Here is a 13405-nt window from a genome sequence, read left to right on the forward strand (position 1 = left end):
CTGCCATGAGAACGAAAACTAGGCAGCACCATGCTACTCGAGCAGCGAAGGCAGTGGAAAAATATTTTTATATAGTTCCCTCCAAGAATGAGCGAAAAAAATATGGATGGAAGCTCTTGGCATTCACGAGCCTGACGCGGCGGGTGTGCTCAGCACATTTCACTCGAGCACGCCCTCGAAACTCCTTTGAAGGTTCACCAAAGATTTGGCATTCGCTGGCTACAAGCAACGGCGGCAACGATGCGACGCGGTGCTGGCGGTGGCAGGCACTCACACAAAACATCGATTGAAAAAAGTAACTATCATGCGCATTAGCTGAGCAGTGAAACCTCGTTCCGATCGGAGCCTATCGATGTTCATACATAATAGAGTTTGCAATGTTTTTACTGCTGTTCTTTTCTCAAAAACTCACCATCACGAGTAACGTCCCTGGCAGCAGCTCACTGTGCTCTCGCCTGTCGGCTTAGTTTTCAGTCAGATTAACGCGCGTGAGCACACTTATTGAGAGCTTACATCCCTTTGAATTATTTATAATATTGCATTACCATCGGCTGCATGGATTGACAGCGCCAGGTTACAGTGGAGCACAGGAAGGTCAGCGAAATTTACAAGTGCACCATTCCTTTTTTTCTTTTTTTTGCTTCATTGTCACTAGGAAAAAATACTGGGACACGCATTTCCTTTTTTCTTGCCAAAGCGACTGTTGACGCAACACGGATAAAATGTATTTTCAGGCAATCCTGCTGCTGTTGATTTTTTTTCAATGACTTGAACCCATGCATGCCAAATGGAATTGATCAAAACTAAAATGGGAATTTATCACCTGCGTGCTAGGTGCTCTTTTTTTTTTTTTTTTGGAATGTGAACCTCTTCATTATCCCTCGCAGGACGCAACTTCGGAACGCATTCACAGGAGTGAACCAGGCTGTACTCTATTTGAAGCAATGAAGCAATACGTCTTTTGAATGCATCTTTGCAATAGTTTGATACCTTGCTTGAATTTGCGCAACTGATTTAAGCGTCATCCTCAGCATTACTGGAAATGTCTCACTGCCCTTTGAGGTGTGCAGGCAATTTAAATATTAAAGCCATGAAATATGAATGTACACAGACAAAGCCTCTATTCACTGAAGATGGCCGCATCAAATGCAAAGCTGGTGGCACATCTGATGATGCCGTGGGCTGTAAATTTTTGGACACTCCAACCTCCCTCCTCCCCCCCCCCCCCCCCTCCTGCTGCCTTAGCACAAACCCCGATAGGTACATACAACTGGGAGCCGTGCGCACCGCTCTGAAAAGTCGCCGCAAGCCACCAGCTGACGGCCACTTGCCCCCCAGTGCTACGTAACGTGCGTCCCGATACATACAACTAGGCGCCGTAAACAGCGAGCCACCAGCTGACGGCTACTTGGCTCTTCCACTAGGGAACCCAGTAACTCAGCTTCCGACAATAAAGTTTTGTTTCTCTCTCTAGTGACGCGCAACTGCTGATACTGCTACTGCTAGCCCTACTGCCATTGCAATAAGAAACAGGAATAGGGAAAAGGTACGCCCATGCAAACATAGTTACAGCACTTACCTGCCAATTCTTCACCATTTCCATGATAAAATTTCTTCTCTTGCGGTCATCTCCTGGCATGCCAACACCAGTAAGCCTGCCTTTCGCAGCATTCTTTGTAGTCTGTGGCTTGTATGCTTTCACAAGCGATACGTTCACGAAAACTTTCCCCCGTCGTCGCATACCGCATAGGCTATTGTGGAGCTTCCATGCCACGCGACAAACTGCCTGCAGGCAGTGACTGGCAGATATGAAACAATGAATACTTGCGTACAAGAGCATCGCACACCATGACCGCGCACAAACACCGCCATTAACGCAGCCTCCCAGACTCTCTTGGCTACAGGAATGCCTAAAGCTTTGGATGGCTTTGGCTTCGTTTGTTTTGCGACGTGATATCGTCTGCTAGTAAATTATCGTCTTCAGACAGGAAAACCGGTTAGGTCAGATATTTGTCATGTAGTTTTTAACAGATAGGAAGCACTTGCTGCTATTTAAAGTAAAGAAAATTATCATTTTATTACTGATGTCCACCGTGGTCATATGGCCAAAGGAAACAAATATACACTCTCATAATCACGGAGGTTAACATTACCGCGCGTTCACATTACCCCATTTTCTATGCGCTTTGGTGAAGGACGTGTTGCTCATTAACGTGTGCATTCATAGCAGCATACATACTACCGCGGTATTATTATATCACGTGATGCAAATTTTGTGCTGTTAAATTTTTTTTTTTTTTTTGGTGACCACCACATTACTGCGAAAGGCGCGGTCACGATTCTACTGTACAATATACCATATATAGTGTATATATCTCTATTATCTTATTTTTGCCTACCCTGTCCTTTCTCTCTGTCGCTCTTCTTTGATTTCCTCTACCGCTTCCTTACTATCCTTTTATTTTCGCCGCCTCAGCCAGGTGCTGCCGGGGATAGCAAACATCTTTTCCTCCCTTTTTGATATCTAATGATAAATAACCACATACTACTGTTTAATTTTTGTGGCACAGTACGTCGATCTAACGTCGTTACCAGCGTGATTTTGCAGTAAATCTAAGTGCCCCAGCATATGTTAAGTTCAGTATCCATGCATTAAATGTACAGTCCAATACCATCACAGCTAAAATCGAAGGGTTGGTCCCCAGCATGGTCTTAGAATGGCGCAAACTGTAACGAGGCCCGGAGACGAAGTGTTCTCGCGTTTCATTCTTTTAATATATAGCTTTATTGGCATGCAATGCTGCTATGTTCAAGTCCGACTTGCAGACTGCCACTTGATATATGACTTGATTCATACAGCTGCACAAAAATGAAAGTTTGAAGCCATATCAAGCCCTGTATGCCCGATTATATTAGCACACATTTTTACCATAGGTTTCCTCTGCAATTATATGACCATCACATTAAATGCTCCTACTTCGATTTTGTCTCATTGCATTCAGCATTAACTCAGGAAAACAAAGTATGCAGTTACTATACGTCCTGTTACTATACTTAATCCCTCTCTCATAACATAACGAGAGAGGTGTCCCTTACAAGGATTAGGGCCCTTACCCCATCGGTGACATGCCGACGGGGCTCTGAAGAGGATGCAGTGCAGAGTACATGCCCTAAGTGTACAAGGCCAACTGCCGAAGTGGGTCTTCGCCACCTTTTATGGACGTGCCCAGGAATGCAGCCGTCAAGAATAAGACAACTACAAGAAGTTGGACTGTCGGCTACGAGGGAGGAACATTTACACGTGTGGCTAATGGACAATATTAAGAGCCGGAGCTTGCTCCGGTTTCTTGAAGAAAATAGACTGCATGACTTCCTTTAAGAAGACAGCCTCATTCTATGCCACATGGCAAGCCTTTGAATAATAAAAAAAAAAAATGAGTGCACTTCTGGGTGACCATTTTCCTACTAGTGAAATGCAGGACATGATGGGGGGGGGGGGGGGGGGGGTGGCATGGTCAAAAATTGTCAAATTTACAATAATTTATTTCTCAACTTTTGGTGTGAAATTTTCTCTTGCAATATTTTCACATCTGTCTGAAACAAGGCAAGGGAGCAAATAATACAAGTTGAAGTTCATATACATATATGTAAACAACACTGTTTTATACAACTCTGTTATCATTGTAGTATATGCTCTGACACATTATTGACCTGAGATGTACATGCCACTGCCAACCGGTGGCGAGATGTGGCTCCTATTTTATACTGTGCTGTGCTATTCAGGCATCCTTCCCTAACCGAATTTAAAGTATTTCATGCTGCTTGTTGATGCAGTATTCATACTACTTTTAGAAGAGTTGAGTGAAGAACAGCTACAGCATATTGGTAAGTTGAAAAATTTTATTCAGCTATGTTGTTTCAATATTTTAATAGTTCACACTTTTCTAACAATTATGCATGACATAAAAGAGATTAATAAGAAAGATACATACGACATATTTCAAAATGTACAGGGATTGCAATCACTGGCTTCAATTAAGCTAAATGAGAGCTGTAAATATTGTCATTTACACATTCCTCAGACAAAGCAATTGCTGGATGTCACAACATAATATGTCACAACATAATAATAGTAGCTGTTCAAATACTAAGTAACAGTTGAGCTTGCACTCTTGGTGGATTTGCCCCTCTGCAAAGGATCAGTGGTTAGGGCACTTGATCGCTGTGCCCAAGGATGCAAGTTCAAACACAGGACATGACTGCTGCTTTTCATTGGAGAGGAAAAGCAAGGCACCCGTGTACTGCATGACACCAGTGCACTTTGAAGAACCCCAGGGGGTTGAAATGACACGGAGCTGTTAACTGGTATATGTCTACCATTGTGGATATTGCGCATTAAATAATGCAGTGCATTTTACAAGGCGTGATTTCAGTTAACAAGGTATCACTTCATTTTAATAGGGATAAAAAATTTGTTAAGCCATGCAGAGTATCAAATTTGATATTTGTCAGACAATTGAACTAACCAGAATCCATGTGTGAGATTGTGCATGAAGATGCCGATGTATTCTTTATAGTCATATTTTAGCATATAGCTAAAATGAATAATATTCCCCAGGAAAATAAAATGGGCACCCAGTCAAATACAGCAGATCCTATCACAACAGGCTGAACAAACCCAACTTTCCTGCCTTTGCAATTGTTTTGCTTATTGCACAGAATGTTTTGCCAGTGCTAATACATACTTTATTTGTTCATGTCTGTGGTGCAGGTCACTTGCTACAGGAGTTTGTTGGACGAAGACTCTATAACCGGCAAATGATGATATTCAATCTGCATCAATTGCTTCACCTCGTAACAGCTATTAGAAACTTTGGATATCTGTGGGGACATAGTGTTTTTGTTTTTGAGAATGGGAGTGGCAGGCTCAATAAAATAACTGGTGCAAAATGGGTGCCAAATAAGGTGGTGGAGAAGCTGGTAATGCTACAACAGCTGTAGCTCAACACTTCATTCCTTTGAGAGATAAGTGAAAGACCTCATTAATGCCATGCTGGCTAATCCACTGACTGCTACAGCTACACACATATTGATGGAGCATGTCTTCTTGGTCATGCCAACTGCACACCTAGCCTGTCAGCAGAGGCCATCATTTTGATGGTACTAGTACTATTTTTCTTTGTAAGAAACTTGTTTGCATTGATAGTACACACAGGCTGCGAAGACACATTACTGAGTGCTTTTTGTCTCTTCTGACTGCTCTGTCAATATTGAAATTGAATGATATTGCAGCATCATGCCTTCTCAATGAATTTCCAGCTGATAACACAGTATATATGTAGGTATGTGATTTGCCAAACCTTATTGAGCGGGATTAAGATTTAATACTTTGCTTGTACTCTCAGTTTGGCTTATAGGGTTTAACATCCCAAAGCGACTTAGTCTATGAGAGATGCTGCCATGATGGGTTATGGCAATGTTCAAACATCGTTGCTCTTAAGAAACATCGACGTAAAGAACGACACGAAACACAAGAGCGCAAACTATCAACTGAAATTTTATTGCGATGAACACACATATACAGCATCACACATACCAACATCACAAAAATCGACAAGTCAGCAAAGTAGCTATCGTCTCAAGGGTGAACGTGATATCTCCTTCACAAAAAAAAAAAAAAATATGCATGCTCTCATGCGGTCGTGCATATGTGGGGCAAGCGGGAAGATGCCTTAACGAAAGGCTCAGAGAGCACAGGTACAACTGTAACCAAATTAGTGTATCTGGAAATCTGGTGCCACACTGCGCTAGATGCAAAGATTGTGCATCATTTTTCAATGAGACGGCAGTTCTTCTGAAATCTAAAGACAAGCTAACAAGGGAACTGTGGGAGGCCCACTGTATCGAATCCGGGAATGGGACATGTGTAAGCGACCCTTCGGTCCCCCTATCGAAAGAAGAAAGGGAATTCTTGGGAAAATAAAGAAAAGGAGACAAATGGTTTTTTTTTTCTTTTTTTTTTTTTGTGAAGGAGATATCACATTCACCCTTGAGACAATAGCTACTTTGCTGACTTGTCGATTTTTGTGATGTTGTTATGTGTAATGCTATATATGTATGTTCATCGCAATAAAATTTCAGTTGATAGTTCGCACTTTTGTGTTTCACATCGTTCTTTACGTCAGTTGTTCTTAAGCACAACAATGTTTGAACATGTCAGCTGTCACCAACTAGCCCAACTAGAAACCCTCTTGATGGTTATGGCAATTTCAATCACCTGTGGTTTTTTTTAAAATGTGCAGTGGAATTGTACAGTAGACAGGCACCATATGCTTTTCACCTCCATTGAAAAGCAACCACTGTGGCTAGGATTGAATTCGTCTTTGGGTTTATATCAAGCCCCGTAAGCACTGAGCCACATAGTGAGCATATGCTTTGTACAGTGCACTCTGACTAGATTATGATGAAATGTCACTCAGTATGGCCCACAATTTTTAAGACGCAGCTACTGTTAATAAACGTGGGAGTGCAGTGATGGAAAAACTTTGCTGCTAGCTGCTAACAGAATATTTTCAGTGTCTTGCTGTTTTGTATTAAGGTGCATTCAACTACTCTAAAGTTCAAGCTGGTTACTGTTTTCTTGAGCATGTTGTAAATCACATTGTCATTATACTCTACAGGGTACAGGGTGCTTCTAACTGTGGCTAAATACCAGCTGCTGCTTTCTCTTTACTTGTACCCAGCAATAAATATGCCATAGATATTTTGAAGTAGTGCCTGCAAAATGAAGCTTATACACTTAGCTAAACAAAACTACACTTAAGCAAGTAAATTAGGTCTACTAAAAGAAATAGGGGGCATGAGGGATTGGCAGGATGCTGGTACACAATGCTATTGCCTTGCAGGCTAAGCAAAGATTCACATAGCTTTCCTATTTGTGAAGTTATTGTCTGATATCAATGCTCTAATTCAAAAAGCAGATGCCTCCAGGTCAATAATAAGCTTCCAAAGAAAGTCATGCAGCACCTTAGCATCAAGTTGTGCCACAGGTAGAATGTGTACGTCTGTTTGAAGAACCCCTGGAGCATGAATATGTGGACGGCTTTCGCAGGGCTTCACAACTAAATAGGAGCCAAGCCAGCTTTGCGATCAAAATTTGCTTCAAGTTTCATTTCATCTATCATTAAAGTTGCTGTTTGTTCATGCTCTGTATGTGTTCAGAACCCCCTTCACTTAAGAAAGTTAGATTCCTGTTTTATGTAGCCGGACTTGTGTTTTGTGATAACATCCAGAGCCATTCTGACTGTATTGGTGTGAGACAACCTTCCTTCAAACGAACTTTTCAAAAACTTATCAGCGTGAGATGAAACTGTGAATTGACTTGCAAAAGCTAAAGAACCTGGGGGGCATCACAGTATTGTTTAAAACAAGATTGACTTTGTTTTTGAAGAATTTTAGCACCTCCAAAATGCAAAATGCTCATCACTCACTTAATCCAGTAAAGTTGCTACCAAATCATAGCATTGCACGTATTAACTGTTGCACGTTATTAGCACTAAATTCTTCATTTTTCCAGATGCAATATGTGAAACTCCCTGCCAAACACCATCGTGTCATGTACTGATTGTAAATCATTCAGGGTAAAACTGAACGACCAACTTTTGTGAAGGCATTGATGGTGACGTCGGCGGAATTGTGGGCGCGCGGGGGGGGGGCAGCGCTTACATTGTCTTGCCTTTTTTCGCGTGTTTAATACTTCATGTATATAACATAGATTTATATAACAGTTTCGGCATCATTTACTTATGGTATGTTGTTATTTTTATTTTTCATATTGTTCCGTTTAACCCGGCCATGCCCTATTTCTCTCGTTTCTGTTTTCCTGTTGTTCCAATGTTTTCCCGTTCTTGTTCGCATTGCATATTAAGTTTGCTCCCCCCTTATGTAATGCCCTCAGGGGAAAATAAATGAAATTAAATTGCAGAAGACGAACCCTTTCAGAAGGCTCACATGCGTGCCGATATTCTTGTGAACCTCTATTAAAACACATGTAGCACTGTTTTCAAATCCCTTCGGTCACTCAGCTTTTCAGGCTCAAGCAACTCATCACAATTGCGCGGCGTCACTAAAAAAGCGCTTCTAGGAAAAAGATGGGCAATGACACAATCACCCGCGAACGGATTGCGGAGAAGAATGAATAGGACCGTGCTATTTTTTTCTTCCGAAGTTCGCGGTTGTTTTCGGTACATATGTCCGTGCGTTCAATGAACGCTGATAACATGCAAAGTGATAGCGGCCAAGGCGTGGCGATCGTTCATGCTACCGACCGACTGCAGTGCGTCTGCGACTGCTATTACCGCCGCGCGAGCCATTTTTTGGTGCGTCTTAATTGTCACCGCGAACCATAGTCTTTACATGGCTTATACATATACATATGATTATCTCAATAAATGTATAAAAAGTGAGCGAAACAGCCTCATTAATTATTTGCAACGACTGCGTTCGGGACACGTGGCTCAAGCGAGTAGCTGTGGTGAAGTCCGTTTCTTCCGCATTTGCCGGCCTGTACAGCGAGGTTTCCGCTTACGCGGAACGGAGTATCCGCATCAACCGTACGCACTCCGTAGTTACCGCATCATGTCAGTGAGGAATCCGTATGCTCCGCACACATCCGTCCGCAATCGCCGTACATGCTCCGTACACTCTATTAGGACATCCATATCAATCACATGACGTCTATATGTTCTCCGCACACGACCATCCGCATCCGCAGCATGAAATCCGTAAGTTCCGCAAGGACTTCCGTAACGAACGTATGAAATCCGCTTGTTTTCTGTAAGTGTGATGCGAAAAACGTACGGAATCCGTACATTTTCTGTACTGCTGCAATAGGGGGGCTCGCCATGCTCGCAGTCTGCACGAAAAGCTGCCATTTTTTCTTTTTTTTACCACCGTGTGAAACTAAAATGGCAAACTCGACAGTCTTTTGACTTTTCATTTTTCAGGGATTGCATCTAGAAAGTGCACACATCGTATTCGGTCCTTTCCCCAGGTAAACATACGATGCTGCGCTTAGTTCCTGCGCGCAGAAAACGGTCATTTATTCGATCAACTTGCGGCAACGTTTTCTTTCTCGGCAATGAAAAAGCTGTCTTCTAATCACTAATTTAATGTCACATGATCGTGCTATGACCACGCGGTTTTGTTTTGTATGCGCGTTCTCACTGACAACTGGATTTGTACAAGATGTTAAGTAGATCCAGGGAGGTAATCGGCGTCCACTACAGGCATATTGGGTCGTGAGTGCTAGCCGGCTTCCTGGCCAACATGGCACGCGGCCGACCGTGGGCAGCCAAATGCCCCAGCAACCGTTGCCAAACAGGTCGGCGTTCAGTCGGGGTTACAAGCTCGGGCCATGGATGCAGGCTGACTTCTGCCCTACCTAATACATGGCCGGCCATGGGCCGCCCATTGGCCGAGCTACCGTGGCCGAATTGGTCGGCGTTCAGTCGGGTGCCTGAGCTTGGGCCTTGGTTGATGGCCGACTTCCGTCCTACCTGGTACATGGCCAACCATGGGCCGTCATTCGACCGAGCATCGAATGCCGGCAGGTCGGCTGCCGACCAGCTGCCTATGACCGGCCATAGGTTGGCAGTCGGCCAATGCTATCTGGGTTATCGTGTATCAGCCTCAGAGAGCCGCATTATTGATGAGCAAGTCGACGAGATGCTCAGTAGGGGTGTCATTCAGCCTTCCGGTAGCCCTTGAGCGTCCCCAGTCATTTTAGTCGAGAAAAAAATGGGTCTATTCGATTCTATGTTGACTACCGCCGCCTTCATGTGATCACACGAAAGGACGTCTATCCGCTACCACGCATAGACGACGCTCTAGACATTTTGCATGGCGCGGAATATTTCTCTTCAATCGATTTACGTTCTGGCTACTGGCAAGTTCCAATGGCTGAGGACGATCGCACCAAGACAGTTTTTGTCACTCCCGACGGGCTCTATGAGTTCAACGTCATGCATTTTGGCCTGTGTAACGCGCCAGCCACCTTTAAACGCATGATGGACAATATCCTCCGCGGTTTGAAGTGGGACACATGTATCTGCTACTTGGATGATATCGTTGTATTTTCATCCGACTTCACGACCTTTCACCTTTTATTATGCCTTGAAACTGTCTTGAAATGTCTTAGCGGCGCAGGTTTGCAGCTCAATCTGAAAAAGTGCCAATTTGCCGCTCGTCAACTAACTATTCTAGTGCATTCAGTGTCTAAGAATAGCATCCTTCCTGATCCATCTTAACTTCGCGCTCTCGCTTAGTTCCCGAAGCCAACATCTTTCAAGCAATTAAGCAGCTTTATAGGCTTATGCTCCTATTTTAGGCGTTTCGTTCGGAAGTTTGCGAGCATCATTGCCCCTCTGACGCGACTTCTCAGCGCTCACAAAGATCTTCCTGCCTGGTCGCTGGCTTCCGATACTGCTTTACAAAATTGCGCACGATACTTACCTTAAACCCCCTATTGCGCCATTGTGACCCGGCTGCTCCTACCGAAGTGCACAGCGATGCCAGCGACATCGGCTTCGGCGCTGTTCTTGCCTAACGAAAACCCGGTGTTGATGAATACGTTGTGGCGTACGCAAGTTGAACTTTGACCAAGGCCGAGACCAACTACTCGGTGACAGAAAAGGAATGCTTGGCCATTGTTTGGGCGCTCCAGAAATTTCGGCCATACTTGTATGGGCGCCCATACGATGTCGTTACAGACCACCACGCTTTGTGTTGGTTATCTTCACTAAAAGACCCCCCCGGCCCTCTCGCCCGCTGGTCGTTTAGACTGCAAGAGTATGATATCCGAGTTAATCATCATACAGGGCGCAAGCAATCCGACGCAGACGCTTTATCTCGCTTGCCGGTGCCGCCTGATGCTCCGTTGTCCCCTGCCTCCAGCATCGCCTTGTCTTCCCTGTTCATAGACGACATGCCATCAGGACAGCGCAAGGATCAGTGGCTAACATCACTAATCAATCTTCGTACGAACTAGTCAGTTTCACCGGCTCCTCGCGCCCTTCGTCGTCAAGCGCAGCATTTCGCTCTTCGTGACCGTCTCTATCGACGCAATTATATGCCAGATGGCCGTAAGTGGCTGCTCGTCATACCTCGCCACTTCCGTAGTGATATATGCGCATCTTACCATAACGATCTGCATTGTGGTCATTTCGGTGTATTTAAGACTTATGAACGGCTGCGGCAGCGCTTTTACTGGCGCTGTATGCATACCTTCGTCAGTATGTGCGTACACTAAAAAAAAAAGAGTGGAAAAGGAAGGTAACTTCGGGATTTATACTATCTGAAACCGCATGGCTTAAATATACCCTGCGCAATCACTTGCACGGAAGACGTTAGTCTCTTTCGCATGACGTTACACCATTACGCCCCTGCAGCTGCAACAAAAAAAAAAATGTTTGCCGCTTGTTTTTTCTTTTTTTGTGATATGGTAACCGGTTTGAAGCTGGGTGCGGCTGTGTTTCTTCTGCCCGTCCGGTGTCCTTTCAAGAGCTACCTCGAAAGGACCCCCGTTTTTCCCCGGAGGAGGTGGGGAATCATCGAAAGTTGGGAGCATCTTATCTTACAGAACACGGTGCCTCCCCCCTTCCCTTCCCCCCCCCCCCAACACAGACACCCCTTGGTCATCCCGTCTTTTGACTCCTACGCGAGCTTGACCCTGGAGGGAGCAAGGCCGAACTCAGAACAAGAGCGAACTAGTGTGTATGCTGCAAAACAGGGAAAAAGGGGAGGTGATGGGGGAGTGGTGGTGAGGCGAGAAGCGAAGCAGTTGCTTTTTAGTTTTGTTGCTTTTATTCTCAACACAGCGTCACGTGTTCGTAGTTGCTTGAACCTGCCTGCGTTCCCTCCCTGAGACTCTGCGAGCCCGAGAAGACGACGACGGCGATTGCCGCGCGAGTCAGCGTTCGTGCTCTTAGTCGTTGGTGCTCATCTGTGTTCTCAGAAAAGTTCGGTTACTCTCAGCGATTATTTCATCGAGTGCGCTCATCAATGCCTCACTCTGAAACGACTTCGTGAAACTGTAAGCTTCGGAATGAAACGGCGGATGACTGGTCGTCGTGGTGGTGGGATTCCAACGGATCCTTGGCGCCAAATTGCAGCCGCGCATGTAAGTTAAGTTTTACATTTCGTGTTACGTGTTTTTCTATGCTATTTAACTTCGCCTGAACATGTTTTGTTATTGCTTATGTCTACGACGCTGCTTCTTACTGCTGTTTGTCTGTGAAACAGCCTCTGAGCACGACCTCTTGGATCCCAACCTGAGCATACCACTCCCTCAGTTCAGACTGGAGGAGCGGCGCATCCCAAAATTTCCAGATGGTCACGGCCTTTTTGCAGGATGTTAACGGTGCATTTCTAGTCGTCTACGACACTCACAATGATATCCAGCGGTGGAAAGGATGTGTCGACGACCGCAAATCCAGTCTCGGTGATACGTATTGACGTGTTTGCATGCCGCATTATTTTTGCTCGCTGCCTACAATCGATTTTAATCGTGCGTTGTTGCTGCATTACGGGAGCGGTGCGATAAATGCGGGAGAGCATGCAGGGTGATGGGATAAGTTTACGCTTCTTTTGCCAGCAACCTGTACGTCCGGAGGCAGCGCGCTTGATATCCGAAAGCCACGCTTTCAGAACGCCGATTTAACCCCGCAGTTTTGAGGTGGTGGCGTCGAGACCGGAGGTGGGACCAAGCCGATTCGTGTACATACTGTCGCAGTGACGCATTGTGCAGAAAAAACATCTCTCACGCTTTTTTTTCGCTGCAGCCTCAAGTCCTTCGTCTCGTCTGCGCAAGAACGTAGACTGTCTATTCTTCAAATAATTTTCACCTGGTCACTGCTATCCGTTCTGCTAAGTCCAAAGCATTGTTTCCGTTCAGAAAGGGGCGCTTAAATTGACACGCGCAATTTTGTGGCACATATTTCTGATCACTGACTTCTGCCTCAATGTATACTGCTTGGGATTCTCGTCGGAGAATATTTATGTCGCATGCCATGGGTGTGTGTCTCCTTGCGCGTTACCATTTTCGCTCACGCCGTGCAATATGGTGCACGCCCAGACAGTGACTTATCAATTACGTTTCACTGTGTTTGAGGACGTGCGCGAGTAAATAGTGTTATTTTACTTGCTGATCACTTATGTTAAGAACTTATAATAAATATTGGACTCGATCAAATCACTTAACAAGTGAAAAGTCTGGGTTAGCTGGTGATCAGATGTGTTCAGCACTGAAGCAAACCATGTGTCACCCCTTCTTTGCTTTAAGACTGACTTTCTTTTTGTAATTAACACATTAAAAGACCAGCGCAAAAAAATAATAACGTGGACAAAG

General features: G+C 44.7%; 1 protein-coding gene across 5 annotated transcripts in view; it reads right to left on the reverse strand.

Annotated features, from left to right (window-relative positions):
- Positions 1–1892, reverse strand: part of LOC146194272 (uncharacterized) — a 119963-nt gene extending 118071 nt beyond the window's left edge. For all 5 annotated transcript variants that reach the window (XR_014705855.1, XR_014705854.1, XR_014705853.1 and 2 more), the window contains exon 1: positions 1580–1892. Coding sequence is in view for 2 of the 5 variants with exons in the window: in XM_084597318.1 (XP_084453444.1) it covers positions 1580–1840 (261 nt within the window). In the remaining 3 variants the exon portion in view is untranslated. The remainder of the gene's footprint in view (positions 1–1579) is intronic.
- Between the last annotated feature and the right edge of the window lie 11513 nt (positions 1893–13405).

Source organism: Amblyomma maculatum, chromosome 3 (assembly GCF_055883805.1).
Source record: "Amblyomma maculatum isolate TAMU_Amacu chromosome 3, ASM5588380v1, whole genome shotgun sequence".
In the NCBI taxonomy this organism is placed as follows: Eukaryota; Metazoa; Arthropoda; class Arachnida; order Ixodida; family Ixodidae; genus Amblyomma; species Amblyomma maculatum.